The sequence below is a fragment of the Pseudorca crassidens genome, chromosome X (genome assembly GCF_039906515.1).
Source record: "Pseudorca crassidens isolate mPseCra1 chromosome X, mPseCra1.hap1, whole genome shotgun sequence".
Taxonomy (NCBI): Eukaryota; Metazoa; Chordata; class Mammalia; order Artiodactyla; family Delphinidae; genus Pseudorca; species Pseudorca crassidens.
The window spans coordinates 73,314,656-73,331,979 of record NC_090317.1 but is presented as its reverse complement, the minus strand read 5'-3'; the positions used below and the strand labels follow the sequence as shown (position 1 = coordinate 73,331,979).

General features: G+C 46.7%; 2 protein-coding genes across 2 annotated transcripts; both read left to right on the top strand.

Annotated features, from left to right (window-relative positions):
- The first annotated feature begins 230 nt into the window (after positions 1–230).
- LOC137217565 (OTU domain-containing protein 6A-like) lies at positions 231–1,106 on the top strand. Its single transcript, XM_067724578.1, has one exon. The coding sequence runs from the start codon at positions 231–233 to the stop codon at positions 1,104–1,106; it is 876 nt and encodes a 291-aa protein (XP_067580679.1).
- An 8,065-nt stretch (positions 1,107–9,171) lies between these two features.
- On the top strand, positions 9,172–10,047 carry LOC137217566 (OTU domain-containing protein 6A-like). Its single transcript, XM_067724580.1, has one exon. The coding sequence runs from the start codon at positions 9,172–9,174 to the stop codon at positions 10,045–10,047; it is 876 nt and encodes a 291-aa protein (XP_067580681.1).
- Positions 10,048–17,324: the final 7,277 nt, after the last annotated feature.

Below are 17,324 nucleotides of genomic sequence, written 5' to 3'. Positions count from 1 at the left end.
CAACAGCCATCCTAGTGCCAGGAGTGTTTAGGAGGCGTAGCCGCGGAGAGACAGCGGCCAATGGCAGAGAGGTCCGTTAATAGAGTGAGGGCAACGGCGGGTGAGGGGAACAGAGTACAGCCGCCAGGGGAGGCTGAGGAGCTCTAGGCAGTTCGGTGGTCAGACTGTTCACGTGAAGTGTAGCGGTACTTCAGCCACCAAACTTCGATTCTCGCCCGCCCTTAAACATCATGGGAGATTCACAGAGTGAGCATCAGCGGATGTTACGACGCCACAGCCGCGAGAAGACAGAGCTGCAGGCCCACATTCAGGGCATGAAGAGCTCGATCCCCAAGAGCGACAAGCAGAGAAGAAAGCAGTTGCTCCTCGATGTGGCTCGCCTCGAGGCCGAGATGGAGCAGAAGCACCAGCAGGAGCTGGAGAAGTTCCAGGAGAGTTTCCCTGATAACAGCAGCCTCGATTCTGTCACTGAAGATCTGGCCAAGCTGGATCTCGAGAACAAGCCTCCTCACCTCTGGAGGGCACAGAGAAAGCACAAAAGAAAGGAGGCCTTCAATAGAGAAAGCCAGGATTGGATGGACAAGGCTGAGAGGGAGCATCTGGCCAGCTTGCGCCATGACGAGGAAATGAAGCTCGGCGCCATCCTGCGGGCCAAGCATCTGGAGGTGAAGGATATCCCGGCCGACGACCACTGCATGTACCGCGCCATCCAAGACCAGCTGGTGTTCTCCGTGACCGTGGGGAGCCTGCGGAGGCGCACCGCCGAGTACATGCGGCAGCATGTCGACGACTTCCTGCCCTTCTTCAGCAACCCCGAAACCGGCGACGCCTGCAGCCGCGACGACTTCTTGAGCTACTGCGACGACATCGTGTTCAGCGCGTCGTGTGGAAGCCAGCTCGAGCTGAGGGCCCTGTCGCACGTCCTGCAGACCCCCATCGAGGTGATCCAGGCCAACTCGCCCGCCGTCGTCATCGGAGAGGAGTACACCAAGAAGCCGCTCACCCTGGTCTGCAAGCAGTACTCCTACAGCAGCGCGGAGCACTACAACTCGGTGAAGCCACTCGACACCGGCTCCGGCGGGAGCGTGGCCCGGCGTCTCATCTAGGCCCGCTGCCGCCATCGCCGTGACGGCCGCCGTTGGAGCCGAATCTGCCGCCGCCGCGTCTCCTCAGCAGGCTCCGCTTTTTTCCTTCGGTTTTCTCAAGGTTTTGTTTATTCATTTTACTTAGAGCTCACCCCTCTCTCCTCCCCCGCCCCCCCTTCTTCCTCCCTCGCTCTTCTATCCTCCTCGATCGTCCCTGGGTTGCTTCTTTCACGGGGTGGGGGGACCGGAGGCCGGTGACCAGGAAGAGATCTGTACCGTCCTACCCTAGCGGAGTGAGTTTGCCAAGTTCTCACCTTTCTTGCCCTGAAGGGTCTCTGCACCCGCACCCATGAGAACTGGTCACGTTGCAAGTAACTTTGGGGTTCAAAAAATGGCAACTTGGTTTGATGCGTTCTTCACTTGGGGAAAAAAATCAGTTTAGCTCAGAATCTTCCGGTTGCCCCGTGAATGTATTCATTACTTAAAGTTGGAGTTGATGTGAATGAAATGATTTGGGAATGCCTTTTGCTTAGTTCTTTGGGGAAAAAAATGTATCGTGGGCTGTTTGGGGGTTTTGCTTTCCACTTCAACAGGGCTACTCAGGAGACGTCTCAAGTTACAAACAAGACCTCCTCTAGTTTTTTTCTTTTTTTTTTTTTTTGGCTGCACTGGGTCTTCCTTGCAGTGTGGGGGCTCTAGGCGCGCGGGTTTCAGTAGTTATGGTGTGTGGGCTTAGTAGTTGTGGCTTGCAGGCTCCAGAGCGCAGGCTGAGTAGCTGTGGCTCACAGGCTTAGTTGCTCCGCGGCATGTGGGGTGGGGTCTTCGCTGACCAGGGCTCGAACCTGTGTCCCCGGGATTCTTAACCACTGAGCCACCAGGGAAGCCCTAGTATTTTATTTTGTTTTTTCATAAAACCTTGTATGGTTGCAAATTAATTACAGTTGTTTAGATGTTTCCTGAATTCTAAATAATGTTTGTTAACTTTAGAAGTTAAATGTAAGCGTTAAATGTAGAAAGTACATTTACCTAAACTGATAGGCTAGATAAGGCTTGCTCTAAGATGTGAACGATCTCAATTTAATTTCCTTTATTAAATATAAGAAAGGACATGACTTTATTCAAGTAGTTGATTCATTTCATTATATCTGCAATTGATGTGAACTAAGAAGAGGCAAACTGATAGGTAGTTTAACTTGCTGTGAGGGGTGACATCAACTACTAAGTTTCCTTTATTCTCAGACATAAAAAGGTATAACGTTGTTCAAGCAGTTGGTCCACTTTGTTCTATCTACAACTGGTATGAATGTGAAAGATCTGAACTTAGTCGTTTTCCTTAATTCTTAGAGATAAAAAGTATTTAAAGAGAGATTTTTAAAAGTATTAAAGTAGTTGATTCATTTTCTTATATCTGCAACTGGTATGAAGCAAAAAAAAAGTGAGCGATAAACTTTTGTTGATATTTGAGACTTGTTGATATCTTGAATTTGCCAAAAAATGTAAAAGTGAAATGATTTGCAGTAAACAATTAAAAAATTTAAACTTTAGATCCTATATTTCAGTGAGATAACTTAAATTCATTTAAAAATTCTTTGTACACACCAAATGTTCTAAAATGAAATATACAAAGGGGAAAAGGGGAACAGTAGTTTGTTTAAAGAATAAAAGCAGTTTAAAAAAATACCTGGTTTTCCGTTTTTGTATAGCTGACTTAGTTCATATAGAGTTTGTATCCCAGGATCGACTTCAGCAAAGGAATCCTGGAGGGTTAGGGAGCAGGAGTGAAGGGGGAGGACACAGTGACAGATGAGGCTTTTGGAAGGAGGAATGGGCCTGCAGTCTTGATGGTGGCCTGGAGTGGAATATCTCCCAGGGAAGGATTTAGGGAGTAACAAGATAGTTGAAGCTATCCTGACTTGATGTTTCACTCAGTGAAAACATCATGAAATGGCTTCAGTTAAGGATGTTCTCATTGCTATGCATGAAAAAGAATTCTCACTTTCAAAAACTTGCCAGTCCAGGGCTAGTTGCAGGAGGGAAAGAAGTGCCACTGTTTTTTTTTTTTCTTGAAGGCAGGGGGTGGGGGGGGAATCTGTTTTCAAAATACAAATATAGAAATCCTGCCAGATAGCTCACTGTGTAAATGTGTGCATCACATACATTTTCAGATAGCCAGCTGGCTGAGAAGAGGAGGTCCCTGAGAAAACTAGGTATTTGGATGCATTGTGAGAAGAGAGCCTTTTATAGGGACGAGAATGCTGGCTGGGGAAGGAAGAATAGGCCAGGAAGGGAGGCATAATCTGTAGAAGGGGGCCTGGCTGGGAAAAAGGGTGAAAACTGGGGAAGGGGTCAGTCTAGGGGGATGAATGGGACGTGGCAGGGGAAAGGGGAACAGGCAGAAGAAGGGGAGATGGCTAGGTAAGGACACCTTGTGGACTGGGGCACAGGGTGAAGAAGGAGGCCAGGCTAGGAAGGGGATAATGGAGTGAGGGCTGCCTATGGAAGGAGGACTTGGCTGGTCAAGGGAAAGAGGCTTAGTTGAGTTAGGAGGCAAAGGATGAGAAAGGAATCCTTGACTGTTCAAGGGGGAAAAGCCTGGGGAATGGCACCTGAGCAGGGAAAGAGATCTGGCTGGGAAAGTAGGCTTAAGCTGGGGAAGAGGGTGAGGCTGGGGAAGGGGCCCAGATGTGGGAAGGGGCCTGTCTTGGAAAAGGAGCACAGACTTGATAGGGTGGCACAAGCTGAGGATGGGAGACTGGCTGGGCTGGGGGAGATTGGGGGGTGAAAATATCCTGGCAGGGAAAGGTGGCCTGCCCGGGGAGGGGCTCTGGCAGGGGAATGGGGCCTGGGAGGGAGGCACAGGCTAGGAAAGGAACCTGGTGGCGGGAGACGTACAAATGCTGAGACCGACATAGGCTGGGCATGGGATAAGAGGTGGGTTGATGGACCTGGCTGGAAGAGGGGCATTAGCAGGTGGAGAGGGCCTGCTAGGGCAGGGATCCTGCCTGGGAACGAAGGCGTGTGTCCTGGCTGAGGGAGGGCACGTGGTTGAGGAAAGGGACCTAGCTGGGGCCACAGGCTAGGGATGGGGAGAAGGTCTGGCTGAGGAGGGGGAATAAGCTAGGGAAGGGGTTTGGTTGAGGAAGAGGTATACCGGTTGAGGAAAGGTACCTTACTGGGAAGGAGGCCCGCCTGGGAAAATGAGCTTAGACTGGGGGAGAGGCTGTTAGGTCCCTGGGTGAAGAGAACCTGGCTGTGGGGAGGAGTCTGGCTGGGAAAGAGTTCCCAGCTGGGGGCAAGTGTGTGTGAAGGGGTGCTGGCAGGGAAACATCACATGGTTGGGGAGGAGACTTTACCGGTGATGGAGAGCTGAGAGAGGAGGCTGCGTGGCCAGGGAAGGAGGCACTGGCTATGAAAGGCCAGTGAAGGGGGAACTCCTTGGAAAAGTGGTCCAGCTGAAAAGGGAAAAGGCTGGGCACAAGCACCTGGCTGTCAGAAGGAGGCCTTTTCTGGAGAAGGGGTCCCGTGAGGGCAAGGGAACAAAGGGTTGCAAAGGGGTTTTGCCCGGGGAAGGGTAGCCTGGCTAAGGAGGCTGTCAACAGGGTCTCAGGTCGGGGAACAGGCCCTGGCTGGGTGAGGGACCTGCGAGCAGAAGGGTCCTGCATGGGGAATAAGACAGGCTGGGGTTGAGGCCTGCCTGGGGAGGGGAGGCTGGCAGCATAGGATGGTAAAGAGGCTGGGCTGTGGCCCAGGGTGGGAAAACTTCCAGACAAGTGGCTAGAGGCTGGAGAGTTGGACACAGGCTGGTAAGATGGCTGGTTTAGAAAGGGGGCCAATCCAAAGAAGGAGGCATAGGCTGAGGAAGAGGCTCTGGCTGGGGAAAGGGGCCTGGCCGGGCAAGGGGACATAGGCTGGGGAAGGAAAACCAAGTTGGATCAGGGAGCCTGGGCACGGGCTGGTGGGGGTGGGTGGGTAACAAGCTGGGGCAGGGGCCTGGGTAGGGTTGCTGCAAAAGAGGATACTGGCTGGGAATGTGACTCCGCTGGGGTGAGGGTCTAGGTGGGTATAGGGGAAGCCTGCCTAGGAGGGGAAGGGAACCAGGCTGGGGAGCTAGCCTTGGCCGGGGAAGGGGGCATAGGTAGCTGGGGAGGCACATATAAACCGACAAAGAGAGCCCGGCTGAGAAGAGGGCCTGGCTGGCTTCGAAGCACAGGCAGGTTAAGGGTTTCTGATGGGGGAGGGGCTTATCTGCTGGGGCAGGGTGTGTAATGTGGGGAAATGGGACTACCTGGGGAAGGAGGCTTGGCTCCAAGGGGGTATAGAAAACGACAAATAACGTACAAGGGAACTCCCATAAGGTTAACAGCTGATTTCTCAGCAGAAACTCTATAAGCAAGAAGGGAGTGGCATGACATATATAAAGTGATGAAAGGGAAGAACCAACAACCAAGATTATTCTACCCAGCAAGGATCTCATTCAGGTTCGATGGAGAAATCGATTAGCCCCACAACTATTAAGGAAAACAATTTTGTAATTTTAATGCTCCCCCAACAGCAATCTTTTGGCCCAGATGTTTTCACTGAAGAATCCCACCAAACACTGAAAGAATTAACTCTGTTACATAATCTCTTCTAGAAAAACAGAAGAGGAAGGAAGACTTCCAAATTCATTTTATGAAGCTAGTATTACTCTAATATCAAAACCAAACAAAACAGTACTGAAAGAGAAACCTACAGGCAAATATCTCTCATGAAGGTAGATTTTTAAATCCCTAATAAAACCTTAGCAAATAGAATTGAGCGACGTATATAAAGAATTGTAAACCATGACCAAATGGGGTTAACTTCAGGGATGCAAGACTGGTTCAATACTTGACAGTACATCAACGTAATCCACCATATTAATAAGCTAAAGAAGAAAAATCACACAAACAATTCAATTGATACAGAAAAACATATTTGACAAAATTCAATACCCATTCATATTACAAAAAAAAAAGTCTCAGAAAAATAGAGAGGGGAATTTCCTCAACTTGATAAAGATCATCTACCAAGAAAACCCAAAAAAACCCTGCAGCTAATTCATACTTAATGTTGAAAGATGAAATGCTTTCCCCCAAGACCCAGAACAAAGCGAGCCTGCCCGCCCTCACCACTCTTATTCAATATAGTGCTAGAAGTTATAATCAGTGCAATAAGGCAAAAAAGGGAAATGAAAGGATACAGACTGGAAATATGAAATAAAACTGTCCCTATTCACAGGCAACATGATTCTCTACATAGAAAATTCCAACGAATCTACCAAAAAGAAATAAAATATAAAACACCTAGAAATAGTAAGTCAGTTGAACAAGGTCACAGAATACAAGATGAACATACAAAAGTCAACTGTATTTCTGTATGCTAGCAATGCACATGTGAACACCAAAATTAAAAACACAATACCATTTACAATCACTCAGAGAATGAAATGCTTAAATGTAAATCTAACAAAATATGTGCAGGACATATATGCTGAAAATTATAAAACATTCATGAAAAAAATCAATGAAAATTTAAATAAATGGAGATACATACCCAGGTGTTCATGGATTGGAAAACTCAACGTAGTAAAGATGTCAATTCTCCTCAAATTAATATATGGCTCTAACACAATTCCTATGAAAATCCCAGAAAGATTTGTTTGTAGATATAGACAAGATTATTCTAAAATTTATGTGGAAAGACAAAGAATTAGAATAGCTAAAACAATTTTGAAAAAAGAATAAAATTGAAGGAAAGGGTCTACCTATATTCAAGATTTATTCCATAGTAATCAAGACTATGGTGTTGGAGGAGGGATAGACACATTGATCAATGGAAAAGAATAGAGAATCCAGAAATAGACATACACAAATATGCCTAACTGATTTTTGACAAAGATGCGAAACCAATTCAATGGAGGAAGCATAGCATTTCCAGCAAATGATGCTGGAGGAATTGGACCACCACAGGCAAAAGAATGAACCTTGGCTTAAGCCTCAAACTTTACATGAAAATAAACACAAAACAGATCACAGGTTTCAACTTAAAACGCAAAACTATAAAACTTTTAGTTAAAAAAAAAAAAGGACAAATTCTTTGGTATCTAGAGTTAGACAAAGAGTTCTTGACACCAAAACCATGACTTAGAGAGGAAAAAATGGATAAATTGGACTTCATCGAAATTTAAAACTTTTGCTCTGAGAGACACCAAGAGATGAAAAGACAAGTTACAATGTGGGAGAAAATACTTGCAAAGCACATATCCAACAAAGAACAAGTATCTAGAATATAGAAAGAAGTCTCAAAACTCAGTGGTAAAAAACAGTCCAGTTATAAAATGGGCAAATGACGTAAAGATTTTACCCAAGAGGATACAGCACAGATGGCAAATGGGCACATGAAAAGATGAACATGATTAGCCACTAGGGAAACACAAATTAAAACCACAGTGAGATGTCACTACACATCTATCAGAATGACTAAAAATAAAAAAATTATGACAACACCAAATGCTGGTGAGGATGCAGAGAAACTGGATTCCGCATACACTGCTGGTGAGAATGCACAATGGTACAATCACTCTGGAAAATAGCTTCTTAAAAAACTAAACATACACTTATAATATGACCCAGAAATTGCACTCCTGGGCATTTTTTCCCAGAGAAATGAAGCCCTGTGCTCACACAAAAAACCTGTATATGGGTGTTTATAGCAGGGATTGTAACAACCCCAAACTGGAAATAACCCAGAGGTCCTTCAACAGGTGAATGGTTAAATGAACTACAGTACATCCATATCATGGAATACTACTTAGCAATAAAAACGACTGAAGTTTTGATATATGTAAAAACTTGGACAAATGTCCACTTTCCTCCTTTGTAACAAGGAGGAGGTTGTCTCAAGAGCCTTCCCGTTTGGGAGTTCAAGATACAGATGAGCAGAGTGGGGCAGGATGAGAGCATGTTTGAAAGAGCTTAGGGATTTTATTTTACTTTATTTTATTTTATTTTTTAGAACTTTTAGAGATTCAAAATAATCAGAAGGAAGTGGCTTGATGAAGGTCAACTGTCGTGCTTCATGGGAGCCCATTTTGGAAGCTGGGAACCCAGGAGAAGGGGAGTTTAGGGTAGGTGCATTCTGTTGGCACGAGACAAAGTCTGCTCAGCTGTAGTGAACTTTCAGGTTGTTGCTTTCTCACACTGAGATGGGACAGGGTGGATTTGAGGCCTAAACTGAAAGGATTCTGTGTTCCCAGGAACATAAGGAAATATCTTTGTTCTGATACGCAAAATTAAGGGTTCAGGGCTTCCCTGGTAGCACAGTGGTTGAGAGTCCGCCTGCCGATGCAGGGGACACGGGTTCGTGCCCCGGTCCGGGAAGATCCCACGTGCCGCGGAGCGGCTGCGCCCGTGGGCCATTGCCACTGAGCCTGCGCGTCCGGAGCCTGTGCTCCGCAACGGGGGAGGCCACGACAGTGAGGGGCCCGCATACCACACACACACACACAAAATTAAGGGTTCATCAGTCAAGGCAGCTAAAGAACTGGAGAGAGCCACATTACCTCCTGAACACTGGGAACAATGACAAGTCCAGTGTCAGAGCACATTCAGCTGGTGTAACAGTATTTGTCATGTGATTCTCAAGCAGGACCAGTGTCTGCATTGTGTTCAGGCTAGGAAGTGAAGTACGCAGTTCAGAGTCCACGAAAACCTCCACCAGCTCAGTTGCTGCACATAACGCACAAAGGTGGGATTTTACAACCGGGACAGGAACCCCGCTGAAACCGGAAGCACGTATTGCCACGCGGTCTAATGGGAGCATAGGTAGGGTCTCCCAACAGCCAATCCTAGTGCCAGGAGTGTTTAGGAGGCGTAGCCGCGGAGAGACAGCGGCCAATGGCAGAGAGGTCCGTTAATAGAGTGAGGGCAACGGCGGGTGAGGGGAACAGAGTACAGCCGCCAGGGGAGGCTGAGGAGCTCTAGGCAGTTCGGTGGTCAGACTGTTCACGTGAAGTGTAGCGGTACTTCAGCCACCAAACTTCGATTCTCGCCCGCCCTTAAACATCATGGGAGATTCACAGAGTGAGCATCAGCGGATGTTACGACGCCACAGCCGCGAGAAGACAGAGCTGCAGGCCCACATTCAGGGCATGAAGAGCTCGATCCCCAAGAGCGACAAGCAGAGAAGAAAGCAGTTGCTCCTCGATGTGGCTCGCCTCGAGGCCGAGATGGAGCAGAAGCACCAGCAGGAGCTGGAGAAGTTCCAGGAGAGTTTCCCTGATAACAGCAGCCTCGATTCTGTCACTGAAGATCTGGCCAAGCTGGATCTCGAGAACAAGCCTCCTCACCTCTGGAGGGCACAGAGAAAGCACAAAAGAAAGGAGGCCTTCAATAGAGAAAGCCAGGATTGGATGGACAAGGCTGAGAGGGAGCATCTGGCCAGCTTGCGCCATGACGAGGAAATGAAGCTCGGCGCCATCCTGCGGGCCAAGCATCTGGAGGTGAAGGATATCCCGGCCGACGACCACTGCATGTACCGCGCCATCCAAGACCAGCTGGTGTTCTCCGTGACCGTGGGGAGCCTGCGGAGGCGCACCGCCGAGTACATGCGGCAGCATGTCGACGACTTCCTGCCCTTCTTCAGCAACCCCGAAACCGGCGACGCCTGCAGCCGCGACGACTTCTTGAGCTACTGCGACGACATCGTGTTCAGCGCGTCGTGTGGAAGCCAGCTCGAGCTGAGGGCCCTGTCGCACGTCCTGCAGACCCCCATCGAGGTGATCCAGGCCAACTCGCCCGCCGTCGTCATCGGAGAGGAGTACACCAAGAAGCCGCTCACCCTGGTCTGCAAGCAGTACTCCTACAGCAGCGCGGAGCACTACAACTCGGTGAAGCCACTCGACACCGGCTCCGGCGGGAGCGTGGCCCGGCGTCTCATCTAGGCCCGCTGCCGCCATCGCCGTGACGGCCGCCGTTGGAGCCGAATCTGCCGCCGCCGCGTCTCCTCAGCAGGCTCCGCTTTTTTCCTTCGGTTTTCTCAAGGTTTTGTTTATTCATTTTACTTAGAGCTCACCCCTCTCTCCTCCCCCGCCCCCCCTTCTTCCTCCCTCGCTCTTCTATCCTCCTCGATCGTCCCTGGGTTGCTTCTTTCACGGGGTGGGGGGACCGGAGGCCGGTGACCAGGAAGAGATCTGTACCGTCCTACCCTAGCGGAGTGAGTTTGCCAAGTTCTCACCTTTCTTGCCCTGAAGGGTCTCTGCACCCGCACCCATGAGAACTGGTCACGTTGCAAGTAACTTTGGGGTTCAAAAAATGGCAACTTGGTTTGATGCGTTCTTCACTTGGGGAAAAAAATCAGTTTAGCTCAGAATCTTCCGGTTGCCCCGTGAATGTATTCATTACTTAAAGTTGGAGTTGATGTGAATGAAATGATTTGGGAATGCCTTTTGCTTAGTTCTTTGGGGAAAAAAATGTATCGTGGGCTGTTTGGGGGTTTTGCTTTCCACTTCAACAGGGCTACTCAGGAGACGTCTCAAGTTACAAACAAGACCTCCTCTAGTTTTTTTCTTTTTTTTTTTTTTTGGCTGCACTGGGTCTTCCTTGCAGTGTGGGGGCTCTAGGCGCGCGGGTTTCAGTAGTTATGGTGTGTGGGCTTAGTAGTTGTGGCTTGCAGGCTCCAGAGCGCAGGCTGAGTAGCTGTGGCTCACAGGCTTAGTTGCTCCGCGGCATGTGGGGTGGGGTCTTCGCTGACCAGGGCTCGAACCTGTGTCCCCGGGATTCTTAACCACTGAGCCACCAGGGAAGCCCTAGTATTTTATTTTGTTTTTTCATAAAACCTTGTATGGTTGCAAATTAATTACAGTTGTTTAGATGTTTCCTGAATTCTAAATAATGTTTGTTAACTTTAGAAGTTAAATGTAAGCGTTAAATGTAGAAAGTACATGTACCTAAACTGATAGGCTAGATAAGGCTTGCTCTAAGATGTGAACGATCTCAATTTAATTTCCTTTATTAAATATAAGAAAGGACATGACTTTATTCAAGTAGTTGATTCATTTCATTATATCTGCAATTGATGTGAACTAAGAAGAGGCAAACTGATAGGTAGTTTAACTTGCTGTGAGGGGTGACATCAACTACTAAGTTTCCTTTATTCTCAGACATAAAAGGGTATAACGTTGTTCAAGCAGTTGGTCCACTTTGTTCTATCTACAACTGGTATGAATGTGAAAGATCTGAACTTAGTCGTTTTCCTTAATTCTTAGAGATAAAAAGTATTTAAAGAGAGATTTTTAAAAGTATTAAAGTAGTTGATTCATTTTCTTATACCTGCAACTGGTATGAAGCAAAAAAAAAGTGAGCGATAAACTTTTGTTGATATTTGAGACTTGTTGATATCTTGAATTTGCCAAAAAATGTAAAAGTGAAATGATTTGCAGTAAACAATTAAAAAATTTAACCTTTAGATCCTATATTTCAGTGAGATAACTTAAATTCATTTAAAAATTCTTTGTACACACCAAATGTTCTAAAATGAAATATACAAAGGGGAAAAGGGGAACAGTAGTTTGTTTAAAGAATAAAAGCAGTTTAAAAAAATACCTGGTTTTCCGTTTTTGTATAGCTGACTTAGTTCATATAGAGTTTGTATCCCAGGATCGACTTCAGCAAAGGAATCCTGGAGGGTTAGGGAGCAGGAGTGAAGGGGGAGGACACAGTGACAGATGAGGCTTTTGGAAGGAGGAATGGGCCTGCAGTCTTGATGGTGGCCTGGAGTGGAATATCTCCCAGGGAAGGATTTAGGGAGTAACAAGATAGTTGAAGCTATCCTGACTTGATGTTTCACTCAGTGCAAACATCATGAAATGGCTTCAGTTAAGGATGTTCTCATTGCTATGCATGAAAAAGAATTCTCACTTTCAAAAACTTGCCAGTCCAGGGCTAGTTGCAGGAGGGAAAGAAGTGCCACTGTTTTTTTTTTTCTTGAAGGCAGGGGGTGGGGGGGGAATCTGTTTTCAAAATACAAATATAGAAATCCTGCCAGATAGCTCACTGTGTAAATGTGTGCATCACATACATTTTCAGATAGCCAGCTGGCTGAGAAGAGGAGGTCCCTGAGAAAACTAGGTATTTGGATGCATTGTGAGAAGAGAGCCTTTTATAGGGATGAGAATGCGGGCTGGGGAAGGAAGAATAGGCCAGGAAGGGAGGCATAATCTGTAGAAGGGGGCCTGGCTGGGAAAAAGGGTGAAAATTGGGGAAGGGGTCAGTCTAGGGGGATGAATGGGACGTGGCAGGGGAAAGGGGAACAGGCAGAAGAAGGGGAGATGGCTAGGTAAGGACACCTTGTGGACTGGGGCACAGGGTGAAGAAGGAGGCCAGGCTAGGAAGGAGATAATGGAGAGAGGGCTGCCTATGGAAGGAGGACTTGGCTGGTCAAGGGAAAGAGGCTTAGTTGAGTTAGGAGGCAAAGGATGAGAAAGGAATCCTTGACTGTTCAAGGGGGAAAAGCCTGGGGAATGGCACCTGAGCAGGGAAAGAGATCTGGCTGGGAAAGTAGGCTTAAGCTGGGGAAGAGGGTGAGGCTGGGGAAGGGGCCCAGATGTGGGAAGGGGCCTGTCTTGGAAAAGGAGCACAGACTTGATAGGGTGGCACAAGCTGAGGATGGGAGACTGGCTGGGCTGGGGGAGATTGGGGGGTGAAAATATCCTGGCAGGGAAAGGTGGCCTGCCCGGGGAGGGGCTCTGGCAGGGGAATGGGGCCTGGGAGGGAGGCACAGGCTAGGAAAGGAACCTGGTGGCGGGAGACGTACGAATGCTGAGACCGACATAGGCTGGGCATGGGATAATAGGTGGGTTGATGGACCTGGCTGGAAGAGGGGCATTAGCAGGTGGAGAGGGCCTGCTAGGGCAGGGATCCTGCCTGGGAATGAAGGCGTGTGTCCTGGCTGAGGGAGGGCACGTGGTTGAGGAAAGGGACCTAGCTGGGGCCACAGGCTAGGGATGGGGAGAAGGTCTGGCTGAGGAGGGGGAATAAGCTAGGGAAGGGGTTTGGTTGAGGAAGAGGTATACCGGTTGAGGAAAGGTACCTTACTGGGAAGGAGGCCCGCCTGGGAAAATGAGCTTAGACTGGGGGAGAGGCTGTTAGGTCCCTGGGTGAAGAGAACCTGGCTGTGGGGAGGAGTCTGGCTGGGAAAGAGTTCCCAGCTGGGGGCAAGTGTGTGTGAAGGGGTGCCGGCAGGGAAACATCACATGGTTGGGGAGGAGACTTTACCGGTGATGGAGAGCTGAGAGAGGAGGCTGCGTGGCCAGGGAAGGAGGCACTGGCTATGAAAGGCCAGTGAAGGGGGAACTCCTTGGAAAAGTGGTCCAGCTGAAAAGGGAAAAGGCTGGGCACAAGCACCTGGCTGTCAGAAGGAGGCCTTTTCTGGAGAAGGGGTCCCGTGAGGGCAAGGGAACAAAGGGTTGCAAAGGGGTTTTGCCCGGGGAAGGGTAGCCTGGCTAAGGAGGCTGTCAACAGGGTCTCAGGTCGGGGAACAGGCCCTGGCTGGGTGAGGGACCTGCGAGCAGAAGGGTCCTGCATGGGGAATAAGACAGGCTGGGGTTGAGGCCTGCCTGGGGAGGGGAGGCTGGCAGCATAGGATGGTAAAGAGGCTGGGCTGTGGCCCAGGGTGGGAAAACTTCCAGACAAGTGGCTAGAGGCTGGAGAGTTGGACACAGGCTGGTAAGATGGCTGGTTTAGAAAGGGGGCCAATCCAAAGAAGGAGGCATAGGCTGAGGAAGAGGCTCTGGCTGGGGAAAGGGGCCTGGCCGGGCAAGGGAACATAGGCTGGGGAAGGAAAACCAAGTTGGATCAGGGAGCCTGGGCACGGGCTGGTGGGGGTGGGTGGGTAACAAGCTGGGGCAGGGGCCTGGGTAGGGTTGCTGCAAAAGAGGATACTGGCTGGGAATGTGACTCCGCTGGGGTGAGGGTCTAGGTGGGTATAGGGGAAGCCTGCCTAGGAGGGGAAGGGAACCAGGCTGGGGAGCTAGCCTTGGCCGGGGAAGGGGGCATAGGTAGCTGGGGAGGCACGTATAAACGGACAAAGAGAGCCCGGCTGAGAAGAGGGCCTGGCTGGCTTTGAAGCACAGGCAGGTTAAGGGTTTCTGATGGGGGAGGGGCTTATCTGCTGGGGCAGGGTGCATAATGTGGGGAAATGGGACTACCTGGGGAAGGAGGCTTGGCTCCAAGGGGGTATAGAAAACGACAAATAACGTACAAGGGAACTCCCATAAGGTTAACAGCTGATTTCTCAGCAGAAACTCTATAAGCAAGAAGGGAGTGGCATGACATATATAAAGTGATGAAAGGGAAGAACCAACAACCAAGATTATTCTACCCAGCAAGGATCTCATTCAGGTTCGATGGAGAAATCGATTAGCCCCACAACTATTAAGGAAAACAATTTTGTAATTTTAATGCTCCCCCAACAGCAATCTTTTGGCCCAGATGTTTTCACTGAAGAATCCCACCAAACACTGAAAGAATTAACTCTGTTACATAATCTCTTCTAGAAAAACAGAAGAGGAAGGAAGACTTCCAAATTCATTTTATGAAGCTAGTATTACTCTAATATCAAAACCAAACAAAACAGTACTGAAAGAGAAACCTACAGGCAAATATCTCTCATGAAGGTAGATTTTTAAATCCCTAATAAAACCTTAGCAAATAGAATTGAGCGACGTATATAAAGAATTGTAAACCATGACCAAATGGGGTTAACTTCAGGGATGCAAGACTGGTTCAATACTTGACAGTACATCAACGTAATCCACCATATTAATAAGCTAAAGAAGAAAAATCACACAAACAATTCAATTGATACAGAAAAACATATTTGACAAAATTCAATACCCATTCATATTACAAAAAAAAAAGTCTCAGAAAAATAGAGAGGGGAATTTCCTCAACTTGATAAAGATCATCTACCAAGAAAACCCAAAAAAACCCTGCAGCTAATTCATACTTAATGTTGAAAGATGAAATGCTTTCCCCCAAGACCCAGAACAAAGCGAGCCTGCCCGCCCTCACCACTCTTATTCAATATAGTGCTAGAAGTTATAATCAGTGCAATAAGGCAAAAAAGGGAAATGAAAGGATACAGACTGGAAATATGAAATAAAACTGTCCCTATTCACAGGCAACATGATTCTCTACATAGAAAATTCCAACGAATCTACCAAAAAGAAATAAAATATAAAACACCTAGAAATAGTAAGTCAGTTGAACAAGGTCACAGAATACAAGATGAACATACAAAAGTCAACTGTATTTCTGTATGCTAGCAATGCACATGTGAACACCAAAATTAAAAACACAATACCATTTACAATCACTCAGAGAATGAAATGCTTAAATGTAAATCTAACAAAATATGTGCAGGACATATATGCTGAAAATTATAAAACATTCATGAAAAAAATCAATGAAAATTTAAATAAATGGAGATACATACCCAGGTGTTCATGGATTGGAAAACTCAACGTAGTAAAGATGTCAATTCTCCTCAAATTAATATATGGCTCTAACACAATTCCTATGAAAATCCCAGAAAGATTTGTTTGTAGATATAGACAAGATTATTCTAAAATTTATGTGGAAAGACAAAGAATTAGAATAGCTAAAACAATTTTGAAAAAAGAATAAAATTGAAGGAAAGGGTCTACCTATATTCAAGATTTATTCCATAGTAATCAAGACTATGGTGTTGGAGGAGGGATAGACACATTGATCAATGGAAAAGAATAGAGAATCCAGAAATAGACATACACAAATATGCCTAACTGATTTTTGACAAAGATGCGAAACCAATTCAATGGAGGAAGCATAGCATTTCCAGCAAATGATGCTGGAGGAATTGGACCACCACAGGCAAAAGAATGAACCTTGGCTTAAGCCTCAAACTTTACATGAAAATAAACACAAAACAGATCACAGGTTTCAACTTAAAACGCAAAACTATAAAACTTTTAGTTAAAAAAAAAAAAGGACAAATTCTTTGGTATCTAGAGTTAGACAAAGAGTTCTTGACACCAAAACCGTGACTTAGAGAGGAAAAAATGGATAAATTGGACTTCATCGAAATTTAAAACTTTTGCTCTGAGAGACACCAAGAGATGAAAAGACAAGTTACAATGTGGGAGAAAATACTTGCAAAGCACATATCCAACAAAGAACAAGTATCTAGAATATAGAAAGAAGTCTCAAAACTCAGTGGTAAAAAACAGTCCAGTTATAAAATGGGCAAATGACGTAAAGATTTTACCCAAGAGGATACAGCACAGATGGCAAATGGGCACATGAAAAGATGAACATGATTAGCCACCAGGGAAACACAAATTAAAACCACAGTGAGATGTCACTACACATCTATCAGAATGACTAAAAATAAAAAAATTATGACAACACCAAATGCTGGTGAGGATGCAGAGAAACTGGATTCCGCATACACTGCTGGTGAGAATGCACAATGGTACAATCACTCTGGAAAATAGCTTCTTAAAAAACTAAACATACACTTATAATATGACCCAGAAATTGCACTCCTGGGCATTTTTTCCCAGAGAAATGAAGCCCTGTGCTCACACAAAAAACCTGTATATGGGTGTTTATAGCAGGGATTGTAACAACCCCAAACTGGAAATAACCCAGAGGTCCTTCAACAGGTGAATGGTTAAATGAACTACAGTACATCCATATCATGGAATACTACTTAGCAATAAAAACGACTGAAGTTTTGATATATGTAAAAACTTGGACAAATGTCCACTTTCCTCCTTTGTAACAAGGAGGAGGTTGTCTCAAGGGCCTTCCCGTTTGGGAGTTCAAGATACAGATGAGCAGAGTGGGGCAGGATGAGAGCATGTTTGAAAGAGCTTAGGGATTTTATTTTACTTTATTTTATTTTATTTTTTAGAACTTTTAGAGATTCAAAATAATCAGAAGGAAGTGGCTTGATGAAGGTCAACTGTCGTGCTTCATGGGAGCCCATTTTGGAAGCTGGGAACCCAGGAGAAGGGGAGTTTAGGGTAGGTGCATTCTGTTGGCACGAGACAAAGTCTGCTCAGCTGTAGTGAACTTTCAGGTTGTTGCTTTCTCACACTGAGATGGGACAGGGTGGATTTGAGGCCTAAACTGAAAGGATTCTGTGTTCCCAGGAACATAAGGAAATATCTTTGTT